This window comes from Acomys minous, assembly GCF_964271855.1.
Source record: "Acomys minous genome assembly, chromosome: 1".
In the NCBI taxonomy this organism is placed as follows: Eukaryota; Metazoa; Chordata; class Mammalia; order Rodentia; family Muridae; genus Acomys; species Acomys minous.
In genome coordinates, this window is record NC_140483.1 from 135,625,890 (window position 1) to 135,647,335 (window position 21,446).

Consider the following 21,446-nt stretch of genomic DNA (forward strand, 5'->3'; position numbering starts at 1 on the left):
AAGAGGATATGAAAAATAAGTCTTTATTATACATTTCTATGTATTAAAAATGTATGACTTGAGATAGACTGTTTTAGCAACAACAATTCGCAATGAGTAAATAAAAAATAACAGTTTTCAAAATTTCTGCTTCTTGGTCAAACATGTTAGTTTTATATATCATTTAGTCTTGCTCAATAAGATGAGTTTGTTTTTAATTAACTTTCTGTATGCATAACATTACTTTCTAATATTTGTTCAAGAACTAATATACATAAGACAAAGGTATCCAACTAAAATTAAGTATTTTGTTAATGTTTAATTTCAGTAGCTTTACATAGAAATACATGTCTATACTTATCAAATATATTCTATTATAAATTTAACTATTAAGACATGTTATAAAACATAATACATTGAACATTATTTTCTTGACTATAATGCATTTCCATTTCAATGTCCTGACTTCCCTATCAATATACCTATGTACCATATCGTTGCATTGCTCTGCAGGGACAATGTCAGCAGTCCAGTACAAGGGGAGTTAATCTGAAACTTTCTTCTTTTAAAATAAGAGTGTGTCTCTAGTTGTGCCTGTGTCTGATGGCAAGAGAGGCACGCTAACAAGAGTCTCCACACTGCATATACTCCGCAGAGGAAACAACACATTCCTTCTGCAGTTTCCTGGTCTAATGGAAAAGTATTTGTATTTCTATCACCAAGTAGAAGTCATTCAATGGGTGACCGTGATATTTTAAACTGTCAAGGCTATCTTGGTGGCACCCTAGGAGGATGAGACCTCAGAAAATGTTGAAACCTTGGACAATTTATTTTGACTATTAGAAGTTGTTTAACATTTTGTAAGCTTGTGATTCTGTGAGTTTTGAAGCTTAAGGTGTAGATACTTATATTTTTAATTCTGAATTTGAGCTTCAATTTTTGCCCTGATTTCATCTGCAACCAGTACATATGCAACATCTGCCTACATTGTTTTGTCTCCTTCCAAGATTAATCTATTAAGCCTTTTACATTTTCTATGCATCTTTAAAGGCCACTTAAGATGCTTTTAAGCATAATTTCTAAAATATTTAATAGACCTAATGGCTAGCAATATGTAACATTTAATACATAAGCTACAGAAGCAAAGTGCTTGGAAAAGAAGGAAAGTTCATTTCTTTCTTCCGTATAATTGTATTAGGCAAGTAAAACAATAGAAGAAAGCCATAAAAAGAAAAGAAAAGTGGCTAAGGCTGGTATCTCTCAGAAGTTCTTACTATATACTACAGAGCACATTTCCAGAGGTCAACCAGTAAGTCTGCAGTCCAAGGTTGGACTTTTTTTCCATCAGGAATAAAGACTGATCACGAATGAATATTTTTCCCTTTTCTTAAGGAAGAAATGTAGAATAATAATAATAAATGCACATCTTAAATATGTGACCTATCTATCTACACAATGTGACTCTTGAAATGTATGATTTGGCCATTATGTTTTTAAGTTCTTCATTTTACAATGTCGGCCTCTTGCTTGCAAAGTGTGCAAAACTGCCTAATGGAAAACAGATTTCTCACAGCACTTATCCTTGTTGCTCGGGTTGGATGAATTCAAGTGGAAATGTTGGTTGCATATTTAGTCTTAGCTTTCCTTAGAAAGATAATTACAGAATAATTATGGACTAACCACAGAAAATAGTAAATGTTTGCCCAAGTAGAAGGAATGGCTCTATGAATTTAGTACCTGGCAGCTTTCTTTAAAAGTGTTATTTACACATCCGAATGGGAAACGATTGCATAGGGCAGTCTACGAAAGATCCCAGAAAATGAGAAGCACATAAGAAAAACTATAGGGAACGTTTTCCAGGGTCGCATTTGCCCTGTAAAGTAACTGAAGATAGGGCGAGGAAAGAGGCAAGCATAAAACAAAGGACTTCCTTTCTCCAGCCGCCCCCCCCCCTCCCTTTTCAGTGTTTCTTTTGTCACAGGGTGTTGCAAACTCTGGCAAACATTGTTTGGAAAAAGAAAGTACTTTCGGCTAAATTTATTCTTCATGAAATTAAGGGGAGAAGTAGCTAAAAACGTCTCGTTACGGAACAGGGGAGATTCACACTTCTCTAAAAAGACAGAAAATCAAAGTTATCCGACCCGCAGCGGTTGATGAGAAAAAAGTAATAGCCGCTCTAAAAGCATAGCTCAATTTGACTGCCCATGTCGGGGTCCGTGATTGGTAGTTGAGGAAAGGCTTGCTTCGCCTCTGCCTTCTAGAAAACGTTGAGCGGCACTGCTTTATACAGAAGTGTAAGTCGAGAGAGTTATTCTTGGGTTTATCCAGCTCCGTGAAGCTGCAGTAGCTAAAAGCCAAATGCTCCCGGCTGCACGCCGCTGGCCTAAAGCCGCTAGTCCCTCCGCTTTCCCGGCAACCGAACTGGGAGGGAATCCTGGACTCGCAACCAGACTCCGCTCGGCGCTGATTGGCTCCCGCTCAGAACCCCGCCTCTGAGGTAGAGGCGGCCACTTCATAGGCACCCGCCCCCCAGGCCCTGGGAATTGCCGCCTAGCAGGCGGGCTGCGTCTGCCACTCAGTCGGAGTGGCGGAGGCTCTCTGTTCGGAGCCCCGCCCCCTCCCCCCTAATTGATATTATTGGAGTGTGGAGCAAGCGGCCGGTCTGCAGTCGGAGACTTGCAGGCAGCAAACACGGTGCGAACGAAACGGAGGGGGGGGGAGACAAATCAAACAGCTAAACGTGGAGCAGCCGGCCTGGGACCCAGAAGGGGATCGATGCGAGGAGCGCAATAATAACAACAATAATAACCCACTTCGGAACAAACAGCATCTAAAGAGCTGCGACTCAACTGCAGCCTAAAATCAAACCTGCTCATGCACCATGGTTTTTCAAACTCGGTATCCTTCGTGGATTATTTTGTGCTACATCTGGCTGCTTGGCTTTGCACACACGGGGGAGGCGCAGGCTGCGAAGGAAGGTAAGGCCAGAGGAAAGCAAAGTTTGTTCTGACTTATTTATTTCGCTGTCTACCTGCACGAGCCGACGGGTCCGCGGAGCTGCCCGCCGTGCCTAGGGCTCTAGGCGACCCTCCTTCGATCCTTCGACCCCAGCTCCAGGCGACCAGCACCGAGAACCGGTACTAGTGGGGCCCTGAGCTTCAAGGGTGGCCAGGGACCGGCGCGCACTCTGCAGCCGGGGCAGCCCGGGGGCGGGCGGGGGGGGGGGCGCTGGGGTGGCGAGGCTGGCAGGAGAGCTCTCTCCTTTGCATCCTGTGTCTCCGGTCTTCTGCTCCAACCGCCGCGCCGGGTCATTCTCTTGCGGTCGGCCTGCCTTGGGCGCCCCGGTCATAGTTAGTTCGAAACCTGAGGAGCGCAGCCCCGCATCGTCCCCTGCCTTCCCGGAGGGGCCGAGACTTCGGTGGCTGCGAGCGCTCAGGCTCCCGCTGACTCGCTCACTGCGGCGGCAGCGGCGGCGGCGGCAGCGGCGGCGGCGGCAGCGGCAGCAGCGCGGGCCTGCGGTGGGCGCCCGGCTGCCGCTCGAAACAATGCGGCCGCGAAGGGAGGCAGCGCGCGCGGGCCATGGCTGGACCTGGAGGGCTGGCCGCAGCGGGCAGTCTGCGATGAGAGGCCACCAAGTGAGAAGTCTCCAGTCACTTGGCCCAGGTCCTGTACCCCTGGAGTCCGAGTGCCCAGCCCTGGCGAAAGCCGTGGCCTCTGGGGACCAGTTCTGGTACGCGAGGGGAGGTTTCTTTTGACCACAGGGAACGCCTGTACGTGGGTATTTTTCCCTGTGTCTCCTTTGAACCATTGGCAAAAGGTAAAATACCTTTCGGTGCCTGTAGTTGGAGCTGGGGAAAAATAAACCCTGTCAAAGGAAGTGTCTTGCTGCTAAGCAGTATCACAATACCGGTGGCCCATTTGACAAGCTGCGTATCTAAGGTTGATTTTCGGATACTTAGAAGCCTGTTCAGAGGTGTAGAGGGTGAGAGATTTGTTAAGATTTAGGTCATGGTAGTACCAAAGGGAGTGGGCATATTGGCCCTAGATTCTTTTATCCCCAAAACTTAAGATTTCACTCAGCTTGTCTTTATTCTCTTCGCCCACCCTTCTTCGTTCTTTCAACATCCCCCAAACTCGGTGCAGTATGCTACTTTGGAATAGCTTGACCTTCTGACCCCACTTTGCACATCTACAATCTGTGTGGATACTGAATCCATTCTGAGAAAAACGTGACTCTGTGCTGATGATTATGACTGCAGGTGGACCAGCGTCTGCTAGAGACACCCACCCACCCACAGAGCACACATTTCGAGGTTCTGGACTGTTGCGATGAGAAAGTTACCCTGCTACCTTGTCCTGATTCCTCCGAATAGCGGGATCTGAGGAAAAGTTTGCCCCGCACAGCGAAGCGGCGCGCGCGAGCTCTGGCAGACTCCAGCAGGAGTTTGAGCTATAAATAACTGCATCACTAGGGGGAGAGGTGCCTGCAGCCAGCAGGCCTTGCTTGTTCTCCTCCTCCGGTGCTACGTGGAGAGGGTTCTGATGCTCCGAGCCGGAGTTCTTTAGATGCAGAGGAGATGTTTAAGAGGCAGGTGGTGGGGAACGCGCCCGACTTCTTGGTGGCGACGCTCCGGGCGCTCAGGCGCAACCAGGCGAAGGCGTTCCCTGAGCGCTGCTACCCAGAGGTGGCCCGTGGCATCCTGGCACTCTAGGAGCGTGGCCCGCGGCGCCTCGAGCAGGTGCGCGGCCTCTAGGGCTGCTGGGGTGGCGACCAATTGTCCAGGTCCCCTTCCCTTCTTCCCTAGCGCCGCAGGAGTGGCTGGGGAGCGCAGAGGCTAATTGCGGCTGCTGCTTTCCATCCCGACAGTACAACCGCCGCCGCGCCCTCAGAGGAGGCGCTTACCGAAAACCGGTCTGTTGCTCGCGACTCCAGCCCAGGCTGGGCGCCATCGGCTCCCAAGAGAACCAGGTCTGGAAGTGTAATGGACGCTAGGTTGGCGGGCGCAAATGTCTGCCTGCCCCGCCCCACCCCGCCCCGCCCCGATGCTCGGCGGCACTTGGAGCCGCGTTGCTGGCTACCAAGAAACAGCCCTAGACCCCTAGTAGCAGCCCGCTGCACAGAGCCTTCTCCTGGCGCTCCTCGGTGCCGGTGCCGGAGTCCAGAAGGAAGAAGGTTACTGGAGGTGATTGCATTCAGCACTTCAGAGCCGCCTGAAGCACCACCGGCTCCGTGGCCACCCCATGTCCTCTTCATTTGCTGGTTTCTTTGCTAACTTGCTGGCCAGCAGGTAACTGTGGGCTAAAGGCATAGCAGGAAAGGATAATCGCCGTGTTTATTTCATTCTTTAAAGAAAAAAAAAAAAAACCCAAAAGGTCACTTTAGGTTTAAAACTCACTGTGTGTTGTCAATATAGAAGCGCCCTCCCTCACAATAAATTCCAAAAGAGAGTACTATGGCTTGAATTTGTTTCCTTGGGCTTCTTCTCTTTGTCAGGGTAAAACAAACCTTCCCCAATTTTTCTTCTTGTAAAAACACTAATCCAAGAACTTACTGGTGTTTAAAGTTAGAACATACGTTGAAATTTGATAAGCGACTCGTGTTTTTAATTGAGTGGGAGTTGATTTCTCTCCCCTGAAAATCTTAAATGTCCAACACAAAACCAAGCAACACAACCTCGTGTCTTTGTATTTATCTATTTCCAGTTCCTGTTGATAAGTTTGGCTCCTGGTGAAGGAACTGAGCGCATAGTCTACTGTTCCTTGCTCTCTTAACACCACTGCCGTTTTCTTTATCTTTCAAAGCATAAATATTTTAAACTACAATCAGAAAATGTCTCAATATCAAGATGTTTATGCGAGTACACATTTTTCAAGTCAAAATTTGAATATTTTCCTGGGGTTGATATTAAGCATACGTAAAGAATATTCATGATTTGTGAAAATGCTTTAGATGTCAGGTATATTGTTTTAAAGCACCAAAGCTATGTAACTGTAAAACCAGTTTAGTCAGTATTTTGTGAGAAAAATTATATTAGAGCAACAACATCTCCAACTGAAAGTATAATGTGTTGTAATAGATAACATTCTAATGAATACTTCAATTAATATTAATAATACGTTAATCACACTTTTCATAAATGTTAATCTTGCTTTTTTATAGTGTAAAGATGGAATAGAATTGTTTGTAGATATCAGCTTAGAGTTTAAGCCGTTTAGAGAATAGCTAGGATGGTGAAATGTTTCCAGTTTAAAGTGTGTGTGTGTGTGTGTGTGTGTGTGTGTGTGTGTGTGTAAACTGATGCTTGACTAGCTCAAAAACACAACTTGCAGATAACAGGGACTTGTTTCTCATGGTAACATTGTTTAACGTGGAGTTGGCATTTCTATATTCACAGTGCTAGAGGGGTTTCTTTAAACATTAAACTCCAATTGTCAAGAGATGATAGGAAATTTTGCTGGCAGCATATTAAAAAGTAGAGCCTGGCTGAAGAATAGTGTGGGGTTATTTCTTATGCTTATGTTGTCATATGTCTTGAAATTTGAACTCACTGACTTCCAATGCTATTGTATGTTATTGCTGCACACTCACTGTATCTGACTTTAGCTTTTTACACTGCTTTATGTTAGTATTATTTCAGTTTATTCGTTTTAATTGAAGGGTATAAAGTGCATGGACCTGTAATGTTCCCCCTCCAGAAAGTGTAATCTACTTATAGAATGTGACTCTTCACTGCTCAATTCATTTATATAAATATCTTGAGTCTTAAAGTACCAGTTTTATAAAAATCAGATTTTTTTTCTTAAAGTGTTTAGAGGTGTGTTTGAGTTTTTGTAACATTGGAAATAAAACTTTCTTTTTCAGTTCTATTACTGGACTCTAAAGCACAACAGACAGAATTGGAATGGATTTCCTCTCCACCCAGTGGGGTAAGTACATCTTTACTACAGCATCATCATATCTGTTTGGAGTAAGAAACAAAAGCTTTCCCCTAGGGAAAATATTCACACCCATACATTAAAAATGTTTAAAATTCAGTATATTGTTTAATGTTTTCTCATAAGATGTTGGGTTCTCTGAGTATAGAAAGTATACTTAGACCTTGGGGAAAAGGGAAAAAAAAATAAACCAAACCCAAAGCTTTGAGTTTTTTTTGTGAGTTGTATCAATCATGCTTGTGCGTTCAGATTATAAATGTTTACTAATTACAGAGAACATTCTTTTCACTAACTCACTTAAGCCTCTGCAGCTGCCTTATGCTTCTGTGCAATAATCACCAAGTAGAATTTGTGCAATTCTTTAAATCAGTATGGAACCTGTTTTCATCTTTTAAAAATAGTCTTAACATTGTCCAAAGTAGACTCCAGAGAGTAACTAAAACTGTACAACAGTATTGAAACATAAGATTTGCTGTAAAATGTTAGCTTTTTAATATTTGTGTTGTACTGTCTACTGTTATTAATCAAAATAGATGGTAGAAATATTTTCATATTACAACAAAACTCAGCCATAGCAAATGAGTCTGAATATTTAACAAATCTGTCAAAGTCCTAAGTACACCTTTCATTTTTTTAAAGCATTTTTGATACATTCAGAAAGATATATTGCTTAAATTTAGCTCAATATGATCTTTGTGAGTTATGTCTGATGAAGAGATAGGAAAAATTTTAATTTTTGATAAAGCCAGTGGACTCTGAGAAATGGAGAATCTCCATTGTTACTTAAGTTTATCTTTAATGCATGAGGAAATCTGGGATTAAAGGGTCTTGACATATCAATGAAGATATAAACACTGTCAACTGATTTTACAATGTGAATGAAAGCACAAGAACAAAGTAATAGAATCAATATAACATTAGCTTAGGTCACTAAGAGAACTTCTAATTTAATAGTAAAATGAGAAATTTAAACATTCTTAAAATATTGAGAGTTTTCATTACATTAAAATCTGAAATTTTTCTGAGATCATATTCTAGTTATTTTTATTGGCCATAAGAAATTATGAGAAAGTTAAAAAAACTTACCAATTTTAATCTATAAGTCCACAGAATTTGAGGTACTTCCTTAAATGTGAAATTGTTTCCATTAGAAAATATACAATGTAGAAAGACATTCATAATTTTTAAAAGTAAATACCTTTCTTCCCAATGACAGATGCAGCCCATTTTCTACCATCCATCAATTAAAATAAATAGATACAGAAGATGGTTTTATCTGTGAGAAGAAGAAAACTGATAAATGATTGTAGTACTTCATCCATGTAATCCACAACATGATAAATTATTACTGTCAGTGTTATCTTGGACTCCAATGAGCATTTTATCAGTCCAGAGAATCTTGAGTTAAAGTTTCATATTCTCTGTCTCTCTCTGTATGTGTCTGTCTGTCTCTGTCTCTCTGTCTCTCTGTCTCTGTCTCTCTCTGTCTCTGTCTCTCTGTCTGTCTCTCTCAATGTGTGTGTGTGTGTGTGTGTGTGTGTGTGTGTGTGTGTGTGTGTGTGTAAGAATCAATATTTTGTGCAAGAAAATATGCTCCACAACATTTTCTTTATATTATGGAAATTTTATTCACTTGTACTTAGATACAGCAATATTGCTGCTGAGTAATGAGAACATACTTTTATACTTTTATAAAAGAATGTATAATTCTTATAAAACCCACTGTCTGTTGAGACCTATATCCCAATAGCGTCATCTGTGGAATGCTTTCAATCTTTAAAAGTGTGTAATGAAACAATGGCATAAGTATCAAGTAATGAGACTATTTGCCTTCATGGATTTCTTTAAAAAAATATATTTCATGGGTAAAAAAAATTGATTTCTCATATCTGGAATGGTGTAATTACTCTTAAAATTAAATGTGTAAATTCTTCTGATTAGCCCCTCAAATAATCAGCCTTGAATCCTCCTGGCTGTGGCATGGTCCGAAGGACGTACTCCACTCTGGAGCTCTTGCTTTTGCAGAGACATCATAACTGTTTTTCCTTCTTTTAATAACTTCAATCAGCTTAGGAGAAAAAATCTATCTACCCCAGGAGGAATTTGAGATATTTGCCTTAGTTATATGCAAATAGACTATAAACAGATAACTCAAGAAATATATGAAAAATGTACACAATATTATGCAGTGAAAAAATGTGTGCCAAGGAACATAGCATGAAAATAAATTCTTTTCTGTTTGAGAACCATTGGTAATATTAGTCTAATATAATAAAAATGTTGTATGACAGAAATACCTCTTTCACAAGACATTTCTGAGTTGTAGTGTTCAACAATTCATCAGTTTTCTTAGTTTTGTAAAAAATTATTTTAAAAATACACATTATTGTGTTGCACTAGGTTTAAATTAGTTAATACTCTGGTCAGGCTTTACAAGTAGAAGTCATTATCAAATGTATACTATTGCATTTTTTCATCTACATTCTTTGAACTAATAGTTTAAATATCAGATGCTTGAGGACTTCAGAGTTACAATATACAAGATTATGCATCTGTTATTTGTAACCGGGGGAGTGAGTACAAGTATACGACAGTTTAATTATTAGGACCACACTATAAGTTGTGAAACTTTGCAATAATAATCACAGAAGACATAAATAAGTATGACGGAACCCTTTAAAACTGTTAGACACACTGACCTTGTTGCTATGAGCAGCAAATAGTACACATGGGTCAATAATCTTTAAATTTGCTCAATTATCTATGCCCCATTTTTTGTGTGAAGGAGTATAAAATAATTCACTTGTAGTATATATTCTATCAAAAGATAAATGGGCATTTTCAAATAATTCATGCATAGCTTGCTAATTTGGCATGCACATTTGGCTGTCTACTGAAAACAATTTGTTTATAAGAGTTTATTTTACTTTTATAACTACTTGATAATTATATTTGGTTTTATGTACAATTACAAATGTGACCACAGAAAAATACATAGTTCTGTAAAATGTTTCTCATTTATATCTAATTTTCAAAAGATTGCAAAGTATTCCTCACACCATGTTGGAAGACATTGTTAAACTTTTTTATACTTCATTATTTTTTTGAATCCTGTTTCAAATGTTTGTAGGCCTCTTTGAATTTAAGGATATTACAGACACTTTAACTGTCAGTTGAGTTATTAGTAGCTCTGCTTTGCATCCATATACTTTGAGGGGTAATTTTAATAATCATTAGCCTTAGCCTGTTGCAATCTCACTAGAGAAAAGACATGTTTCTCGCAGCAGACATGAAGAAGAATAAAGTATTCATCGTATGTTCTATGTTCAGACACTCAAACGACACAAGTGATGCTCACTAAGATACTGCTGTAGGAATCCTACACTCTCAGACTTCCAGGGATCCGTGCTTGTGGCACTGTTGTTATTCCTGTTATTTGGAAATGTTGGTGATTTTTATTTGCTTAAAGACTAATTATTCTCCCCGCCCCATTTAATCTATAGTGGGAAGAAATTAGCGGTTTGGATGAGAACTACACCCCGATAAGGACATACCAGGTGTGCCAGGTCATGGAACCCAACCAAAACAACTGGCTGCGGACTAACTGGATTTCTAAAGGCAACGCACAAAGGATTTTTGTAGAATTGAAATTCACCTTGAGGGATTGTAATAGTCTTCCCGGCGTACTGGGAACTTGCAAGGAAACCTTTAATTTGTACTATTATGAAACAGACTACGACACCGGCAGGAATATCAGAGAAAACCTTTACGTAAAAATAGACACCATTGCTGCAGATGAAAGTTTTACACAAGGTGACCTTGGTGAAAGAAAGATGAAGCTGAACACTGAGGTGAGAGAGATTGGACCTTTGTCCAAAAAGGGATTCTATCTTGCCTTTCAGGATGTAGGGGCTTGCATAGCATTGGTTTCTGTCAAAGTGTACTACAAGAAGTGCTGGTCCATTATTGAGAACTTAGCTGTCTTTCCAGATACAGTGACTGGTTCAGAATTTTCCTCCTTAGTTGAGGTCCGTGGGACATGTGTCAGCAGTGCCGAGGAAGAGGCAGAAAATTCACCCAGGATGCATTGCAGTGCAGAAGGAGAGTGGTTAGTACCCATTGGAAAATGTATCTGCAAAGCAGGCTATCAGCAAAAAGGGGACACTTGTGAACGTAAGTAATATTCGCTATTAAAATTCTTTGCCTTTTTCAGTTATCAGATATTTTACATAATAATGAATATCCAAATAAATCTTTTATGCCACTTCCCCGGTTGGTTCACTTTTATCTTAAAAGTCACTATTAAATACAAAGACTACCTTTAATGAGTGGTATCTTCATTAACGATATGCAGTAGATACTGGTGATAATAACAATCATTGCTAAAATTTTATTTGTCGTGTTTGACATATTTGCTAATATGGAAGAAAACAGCTGCACACTGGGCTGTATAATTTAAAAGAGGCAATCCGACAAGCTGACTTTGGACAGAGGGAATATCAGTAGGGTTTCCATGGGACTCTTCCTGTTTCTTAGCCCTGATCCTCCTAACCTTTGAATAGCACAAAAGAGAAGGAACAGGAGCTTACCAATGTGAGCTCTAGTAATTCTTAAAGTATTAACAAACATAGTACATATATTTAGAATTATCACTCACAAGTAAGGGAATTTTGTCGCAACAGCACCATTTCATTTAATCCATCTCTGTAACTTTTGCCAATAGTGTCATTCTTTTCTAGAGTAAAGCATAAAATGGATGCTCTTCTGATAGGTTCTGCTATAGTGGGTCATATTTTTGTAGAAGGGGTCTGATGCAAAGTTTGAGTCATCACAAAGCAGCAATTGAGTTATGTTTGTTTTTTAATCCTTTTATTTAAAAATTTCCCCTTAGCATGATATGATCGATCACATATTGGCTATAGTGTTTTTTTTTTAACTTAAAATAACAGCATGTGTACTATTTTTTACAATCTAGGTCCTGAAACAGTATACAATTATATTACTTGGGTTAATATTAACTTACAAAGCACAGCGTCCTCTGTAAAATGACTCTTATGTATTCTTGTATGCTGCTTAGGTGGCAGCTTAATGCAAATATTTGCAATGACTAGTTATGTTAGAGATATCTAAAGCCAATAGTTGTTATAACAAACTATATTTTCTGTTAGCCACTTTGGGTACTCATCCTTGTGTTTTCTATATATTAGCTTGTTTGCTGAGGTAGCTGTCCTTGTCCTATCTGTTTTACACAATGAAAAAAGGGAGTCTGTGAACAGCGAATAGATCACTGGTGTTAATTGTTTTGTTACTAATACTTGTGTTAGTCTAGAATCAAACTTCACATATTCTCTTGGACCTACATTTTTAGCAACATTGCTATTGTAGTCCCCTTCACAAAGGAAGGAGGGTCCTAAAGGGCTCTGGAGGCAGAGACAGGTGTATATTCAAGGTGAAGGACAACTTGGTCTACATAGTGAGGTCCAGGCCAGTCAGACCTGCACATTGAAACCATGTCTTGAAACAAACAGAAAAAAAAAATAACAACAGAATTTATATTTCTGATAATTCATTTAGTTACTTGTGATTCTTTGGCTTTCAAGAACAATGGTTGATTTAAACTGAGAATGGCTATAACAAGAAATTACACACTGAATGTCGAAGGGATAAAAGAAAATACATACAATTAAAAGTTATCAATATTCAACATAACCTGAAATAATAATTTAGTTGTGTTGGGTTAAATTTAACATCGCGTCAAAGCTATACAGACTTTAAGAAAGGTGTGGTAGTGTATTATCTGTCATCCAGCACTCTGCTGGAAAATCTGAGGCCAGCCTGGGCTGCATCAGCATTCCAAGCAGTACGATGAGATTTATTTGTTTGTTTGTTTGTTTGTTTAAGTAGAAAAATAACTTTATTTATTTAATATCTTTCCTTTTGACACAGCTAGGTGATATTTCAAATTCAAATGTATGACTCACAATCTACACTTACTGAACACAGATTTTAGATGATAAAGCTGAGCTGTTATGTTTTTTTTTTAACCCTGTTTGAAGAGCTAGATACATAATGTGGATTACCAGGACAGATATAAAGTACTTATTCCCCAGCACTCAGTTATTATCTGCACTGTGGATAACAGTGTAAAATGAACTCTGAACAAGCGGAAAGAGCATCTGTAGGCTCAGGTCCCATTAGCAAACACAACATTCTTTTATGCCCCTCCACCTGCCTTCCTCTTTCATTTCTCATGATAGTAGTGAATTAGAAAATTTTTAAGAATTCCATATATGTGAACTAATGAAATGATGCAAAGACTTATCATCATTCCTTGGCGGAATGCAATCTTACTGTGTAAATACAATAATGTCCATAATGAACTAATCAGATGAAGATGATATTTTTATCTGGTAAAAGTTAACATTACTGAAAAGTAACATTGAGTCCAATTGTAACAGTTAGTTAAAAGACATTGACAGTAACAGTACATTTTTTTTCTGTAAAGAAAAAGCTAATGCTAGTATCTTAATGTGAAAGAAAATATTTAACTTTTGCACAATTATAAATGGGGAAAGGGAACAAATAGGAAATTTTTGAGTTGTACACATTTTAATAGGGCACTTAATAACCATAGTTTACAGATAGATTTACCATGAAGAAAAGGCCCTAAGTTTTTCCAAATGAGCAAAATTATTTGGCTAAACATGGTGCATTACAAACAATTATTTTAGTTTTAAAGAATTATAACTTCATTTGATGACAAAAATTAGTCTCATCTGTGAACTACACCTTAGTACCTAAAACTAAAATAGAATCCCTTCATAATTTCTACATGGAATTCTGCTGTGTAATCCAAGTAGACTTGGATATTGATAGTAGGCACTCAATTTTTTAAAAGCATAAAGAAGATGCCACTCTATACACTTATTCAGGTCTTATGTTTGCCTCATTATAAATTAATGGCATTGTTCATGACAAACCTTTCTTAGTTTTTATGCATTGGTGACATACTTGAGGAAGGAACTCTGCTCATTTGTGGGAACACTCTGCTCCTTGGCAAGACTCCAGCCCATGGCTGCGAGGGTACTTGCCTCTGGATTTGATCCAGGCCTGCCTTTATAATATTCCTCCTGTTCTCTCTCAATGATCCTGTTAAGAGTTGGAAAACAAATCCAGTCCCGTATTGAGGAACACTGATGTCTTGAGAGGGGATGCTGGTATGTCCCTAGCCAAATGTGACTGATTAGCCACTTGAAGCCTACTTTATCTGGGCACTGCCTAGTGGGTCATTCTCATGCTTGTTATGGGATAACAGGGAAGTTGAGTGACTGTGAAAACTGGTCACAAATTTATTGCTCGATATAAGGGCTTATCTTGTGAGCTTGACAAAGTAATTATTTTCCTAAAGCCACATGTTTCTTAAATCTATGAATACACAAAGAATTTCTATTTTATATGTGGTCTTTAAAGAGCAGATATTAACACTTACTTTAAAATACTTGATTCTAATTTGTAAGGTTTTCTTGTCAAATTTTCTTTTTAAAAATTTGTCTTTAAGCTGCAACTTTAGTGAAAACAAATAAATATATTTTATAAGTAAAGACGATAGCCATTTTTTTAAAAAAAATACCTACAGATTATTATATTTTACAACACATGTGGGGAGTTTACTGAAATTGTATTCTCGAATGTTATTTCTGTTATTTAAAAAATTTTATGATTTTGCCCTATTCACATGTGTATCTGAATTTTCTCTTAGATTTCTGTAGGTAATTTGCAGTAGATGTTAAATAATAACAGTCCTTCAGTTTCTCATTTAATCACCGCAACATCACTAAGAATCTGGAGCCCAGAGATACTAATATGTTGGCGAAGTGAGATGAGCATGTGGGATCATTTTTACATTTGTCTCTCCTCGGTTATGCTTCCCTAAAATCTCTTCTGCACTTCTGTGTGCAGATTTTATTTGCTCCAGAACTCATCCCATTTTATTTTATGAAGGATACCTAAAAAAATTATCTGTCTTAAATGCCCTATCTTCTTTGCTTTCAATGTTCTTTCTGCCTTGAAACATAGAGATTTTATCCTAAAAATTGTAAAATAGCATATGATATTATAGAAATATGATTTGATTTCTGTGTTTATATTGCTAAGTTATATTTTCAGAAAAGAAAAATTTAGCAATTTCCTCCTGATTTGAAAATCAAATTCAAATGTTAGACATAATTTTTTTCAGTTTTATCTTATTATTTTCACTTGATAGGTTAATATAGATATCGTTTTAGTGATAAATATGATTTATAAGCATATAGAATATACCATTATAGAAATTAAGACATTCATTTTACTTAAGATCATTAACAATATTTAAAATTTGCTTCTTGTTTACAGTTTTGAAAACCATGACCACATACATGACCATAAATTTCCATGATAGCCAATGAGTCTTTGAAATATACTCTGTAATTAAGTAAATATTAAGAGAAATATAATCTGTATTACAAGGTAAATTGCTGTGATGCAGAAATTATAGAATTCTGCAATTTAGTATCTACACCTTACCAGGTATTTAAAGTAGGACATTCTAAACTTTAATTTCCTTAAGTTTAAATTGGGGCTAATAAAAATAGTACTTCCCTCATAGGGTTCTTCTCAGAATTTAATAGAATTATGCATTTTAGACCCTAAGAATAGTATCTGGGACATAGAAAATAATCAATGATTTTGTAATGTTATCATTATTAATAATGCAGTATGATGTGTTCTAGGTAAAGAAATCTTTTGGCAATGAATGAGTGAATTTATATTGTCCGGGCTGCATCCAGGGGATTATTCTTTAACCTAGCATTCTAAATCAGAAAACACACCAAAGGGCATTTAAATAAAATATAATAACTGTTACTCAGCCATTTTTATTTCAAACAATGTAAGTATTTAAAATATTAAAATTAACTCAAAAGGCTTAATTCTTAAAATATCAATGATTCTACATAGAAATTTTGAATTAATTTTTAATAATTTTGAATGAAAACTAAAATAAAAATGTATATATACATATTTAGAGAAAATAGCTGGAATTGTAATCATAACTACGATTCTGATATAGTGTAGGAATTTGAAGTCATATTTTATTCTCTTTACATTAAGGATATCTAGGACAATAACTTTATATTTTAATTAGTATATTTAATTATATTATAATGAATTATGATTATTAGTCATAGGCAATCAAATAATTCACAGAAGATTAACTATAAGTGTGTCTTCAAAATATGGTCCTAAATAGACATTAGCTTCTGCAAAACCAATCCAACATTGGTATATGATATATATTTTTTAAATGATGCAAAAATGGGGTTATTTGTTTCTGGTTTTGGTTTTGTTTTTTTGTTGTTGTTGTTGTTGTTGTTAAAGAACTCATAAATTTTGTTTGCTTAATTTTTAATAATAATCAGCAATTAACATGTACTAATTAATAATGGAAAGAGCTGAATTTTTCAGACAATAGACACTATTACCTAATATAAGGAATTGAAATAATAGTAAATTGTTTCAGTATATGTTTTATCTCATGCATGTGCATAATGTATATGCATTTTATTATTTTGTACACTTATGTGCTTGTGTTCCTGTCTGTGCCACAGTACATGTGAGCTCAGAGGGCAACTTGGAGGAGTCAGACCTCTTCTGCAGCATAGGTTAGGGAATTGAACTCAGGCCATCAGGCTTGTTAGCAAGTGTCCTTACCTGCTGAGCAGTCTTGCTAGCTCACACACATTTCTAGTGTAAAGAAAAGGCATCATGTTAAGTCTGATCCAAGTACCCACCATCACAGAGTGGAAGGCTGCTCTTTAATCAGTTTGCTCTGTTTTCAGGATCCCCAGAGTTCCTGAGTAATTATGAAGGACCATATCAGTTTTATCAGTTGCAAAATCATGTTAATTGACTTTCAGAATATTTACAAAGATGACATAAACCTGAGCATTTTCTCATATTTTGACCATTTCAATGTATTTGTTTCTGTTTTCCTAAACACACTATACATTCCCATTTTTTCGTCGTATTTTTTATTCTACTTTTTCAAATGGTAGACAGAGTGTGGTGTGTATCTCACTGATAATACAGTATTCCTTTATTATTTAGAAGCTTCATGCTCCTAATTACCCACAGAAATTCCCTATTTTTCAGGCTGGCACTTAAATCCTTTCATCTTAGCCATGGCCATTTTTGGTCATTTTAGTGGGTATTTAACACTGGTGAATACTACCCCGCCCCCTTTGCCTGATACTGGTTTCACACAGCCTTAAAGACTGGTTTATTTTTCTGCTATGTCCCATTATTTAATAATTGACCTTGAAAACAAACGGTTCTCATCACTACCTCTGTGGCCTTACTGATCAGTTACGAAAATCCTTATCATCCTTGGAAAACATCTGGGGACCCTTCTGTGGCCTTCCTTTATGACTTCTGACATTAGTTTCCACCCCAAAACTTACAGTGCTTTGCTTTTAACCATGAAGTACCCCCTGTCTTCTACCCGGGAATAATTACAAGACAGAGGGGGACTCTGCTCCATTCCAGAGGAAGTGGGTTTTATGAGAACAGCTATGCATTTATTCCTTTTCACTTTCATATCCTCTGTCAGTCTTTTTGTGTCTTTCTTTTCAGCTTCCTCATTTCATTCTTCTGATGAAATAGAGGCCTGGCTCCTCTTCTCTGTTGTCAGCCTGTTCAGAAGGAAAGGGCTGAAAGAGCCTGACTGATACTTTCTAAACTAAGGTCTCAAGTGTGTTTATGGTTACTACACACTGAGAAATGTTCTAAAGGTATACAGCTTTGCTTTCAATTTATATCTTTAAGGTGTTAGTTTTAATAAAAAGCAAAAGAAAGAAATAAAATATAGAATGAATTCTCTGAGCCCTGTAAATGGAAAGATATCTATAGTACATATTATGTCAGAACATTCTTAGTTTATACTTACATTGCCTCATACTTTCATATTTTCAAATTCTTCACATTAAGAAATCTGTAACAATGGTTTAATACATTTTAAAATAAATAATATACACCAATATAGAATATATATCTCCATAGTGTCCTTAGCTACTATTTTATAAAAACAATTGTTTTCTGTGCTTTCTAGAGATATTTGAGCAAGCTGTTTTTAGTTGTCGATAAATATTATAATACTTAAAATTAGCCTAATGTCACAATTTAAAATTAGAAGAATACCTATTGGTTTTCTTTAAAATCATACAGCAGTTTATCTTTGGCCAACTCTCTATATATGCATTGTTCATTGAAATGTTAATTTTTAAATAAAAAGAAGAGAAAAGTAAGTAAAATGGGAACATAATGACAGGAAGACAAAAATATGACGTTAATATTTCTGCTTCAGGTTTTAATGATTTGTGCATTTGGCATAAAATTTTCAAACACTTTTAATAAGGTTGCTTTTAGCAAATATGTAGTACCGTCTTATATTTCTAGTAAAAGTTTAAATTGGCATGAATTATTGCCAGGCAGAGTCCTAATATAATTCAGTCATCTTCTGTTTAAGATGACTTCCCCATACAACTCCTAGCCTTTTTCTCTATGGCAATTATTACTAACCTATAAAATAATTTCTTGCTAGTGATTTGTCTGATGACTCTTCTGTGGCAATAGTATTTCATGAGATCTTGACACAGCTATATAATCTATAGTTTTCTCTATAGTTATCATGCATGAATAATAAAATATTAAATTAGGAAATATATTTAAATTAGCACATAAATTTCAAGGTATCTTACACATTTACAGTTGGACATATGTCCTACAGTATTCATGTAAATTAATATGTGAAAAGCAGATGTTTTCACATCTATAAAACTTACAATAAAAGATTTGTATTATTTTTAAATGTATGTGGTGTCTTTCTATGTGTAGTTACATGAACATGCATACAGTTGCTGACAGGACCCAGGGGATTCAGATCCATAGAAGTTGGAGATACAGGGAGTAGGGAAACTCTTGCACCTAAGCTGTTTCTTCAACACCATGCATATAGATTTTTTAAATTTAGTAGTAAAAATAATTAGACTTTAAGTTTAGTTCAAATTAATGATATAGAAACAGTTTTACTTTTTATCTACAATACGTACTTAAAACGTATTAGATATGCATGCTTATATTATAGACTAAATCTACAATACCAGAGTTTTCTAGGAAACAAAATTTTGTGTGTAAATTTAATGATTTACTATTGATGATAATATTATATATCAGTGCTAATATCTTAAAAATTATAGCAGCTATGAATGAACCCATAGTGTGATATGTTCTACTTAATTTATCAACTAATTTGCACTCACTTTTGGATCTCAGCTATAGGGCTGTGACCCTCTGTCCTGCACTGTTTTACTGGAGCCATAAACAATAAATTGAAAGGTTTTTTTTTGTTTTCCTTTTATAGAAAATCTACACCTGGAGAAGGGAACCTATGATGATATTTTTATGATAATATTTTTAAGAAAGTATAAGAGTTGGATATAATATTTAACTATATATCTGCATTTATTACTGAAGTTTGATAATGAACATCTATTATTATAACTTTCATTACTTTTTAAGACCATTCTTTGTAAAAAAAAAAAAAAAAAAGGCATGGGAGAGAATTTAGTGTAGAGGCGGCTACACATAGAAGGTTATAATGTCTTCAAAGAATATATTTATGTCAGGTATGGGTAAAATAAATGTTTGCTCTCAAATAGTAGATGAAATATTAGGCAAGCTCAGTAAATTTCCAGTGCTTTAAGTGTTGAGTGTTTATTTAAATAGTAGTTTACTGTTATTAACTGAACCACTTCCCATGTAGACAATTACACCTAATGATGTTAATGACATTAATTTAAGCAAATAGCTGGGTTAAACAAATAAACCTAATGGATTCTTTAAATATTTCTTTGTATCTCTTACTTTTAACCAGATGAAATAACTAACGTTTTATAGCTTGTCTAAGTTAGATGCCATCTTGCTAAGTTTGTCTGTCTCCCGAAAAAGAAATACGAGGGAGTATATACCCTTTACTCACTCAAATAAAATACATTTTAACATAATGCTTTTATGAATATTTTGTACCTTAATGGAATATTATTTTACAAGACAATTAGACAAGTACATTACTGCGGTGTGTGTCCTGAAGATCGTCAAGTATAAATTAAGAGATTTTACTAAATGGGAGAAGTAAAATCCTCATTCATAGCATTAACCTTTAATTGAAGAGTATTCCAAAGGTAAAGTTACAGCGTACTGTTGAGTTTTCTTTTCTTTTCTGTCTATATTTGTCTCAGGTATAAACATTCTATAAATGTGTACTGCCATAAATGCACACACTCCCAGTACGCACATAAACACACAGTCATACATACTTATCTATTTACCTACATAGCTCACTTATACCACCACCACCACAACAAAAGCATAACAGCATAACGCAAGAAGAAAAAATATTTTTCTTCTTGGCTCATTTTTAGATGTATCAATTGTTGTGCACTGATTCCTTAATTTATAAGTGCCAAATAATTTGATTTTTCCCCCCTCTGTGGAAGCCACAATTACCATTCACAAAGAAACTGAAAAAAAAAAAAACTCTTCTAGGATATGTTTTAAGTATTGCATGTTTTTGAAATGAAACAAACAAACAAAAATCGACCTCAATAATATGAATATCAAAGCTGAAAGTTTATAAAATAAATGTTTTCTTCATTTTCTAGTAGATATTTGTGATTTCCTGGCATATATGTAATAGATCAGGGCTGCCTGTATTTTGGATAAAATGGGAAGTGAATTTCATGGTTATACATTCATTGACTTTCCTTAGTGTTTTTATCAGAAGAAGGCAACATTAGCGATTAGCATATCATTATTATTATGACTGTTGGATGTAAAAGCACTTTGGGTAAAGTCGCTGGCTGTGTCTTATACTATCAGTAAGCTGGGCTTTGGGCAGATGTAGATACCCTGCCATTTCCGCCGAGTTTTACATTATATGCAGTTCTCCTGCCGAGCCTTCGGACTTCACCCCACAGCATTTTCAGGGCGGAAAGGCAATTTGGTATTTAAAAAAATCTCTTTCTGGAAACTGACTGTTAGAATCTATTTCCCCAAACTGACAGTGTAGACAGGCAGTATTCTGTTTTGCAAACAAAAGTTAAGTGTGTATACACAGCCTTCTCCTCCCCTAGTGCTTTTACTTTGTTATAGGTAATTAGGCACATTAGTGCGCCTAACATTTATCTTGTCTGAAGTTAAGTAAGGGGCTTCTCGTTTTTCTAGTTTCTTGTTTGTCGTTTAGTATTTTACCCCATTGCCAGTCCCTATTCACTTTGTGCAGACCATCACTGCATATGTACTCACTCCCATTTTAGTATACCACATTCTTCATCAGGAAAAAGTGAATACTCAATGGTGTCTCTCCTCCCTCCAGTTTCTCTTTCTTTTGTTCATGCATGTTTCCTTACAATGCTTTAGGCTTTAGCAGTTGATTTTCA

At 36.7% G+C, this 21,446-nt stretch overlaps 1 protein-coding gene across 6 annotated transcripts in view; it reads left to right on the plus strand.

The window, feature by feature from the left end:
• The first annotated feature begins 2,533 nt into the window (after nucleotides 1-2,533).
• The window catches only part of EPHA7 (EPH receptor A7), a 149,727-nt gene continuing 130,814 nt past the window's right edge, over nucleotides 2,534-21,446 (plus strand). For 3 of the 6 annotated variants that reach the window (XM_084761849.1, XM_084761850.1, XM_084761851.1), the window contains exons 1-3: nucleotides 2,535-2,957; nucleotides 6,842-6,906; nucleotides 10,419-11,088. In XM_084761849.1, coding sequence (XP_084617975.1) covers nucleotides 2,861-2,957; nucleotides 6,842-6,906; nucleotides 10,419-11,088 — 832 coding nt within the window. In that variant the 5' untranslated portion in view covers nucleotides 2,535-2,860. Of the gene's footprint in view, nucleotides 2,958-6,841; nucleotides 6,907-10,418; nucleotides 11,089-21,446 lie in introns of all 6 variants that reach the window. The other 3 variants (XM_084761852.1, XM_084761854.1, XM_084761853.1) reach the window with 3 other exon arrangements.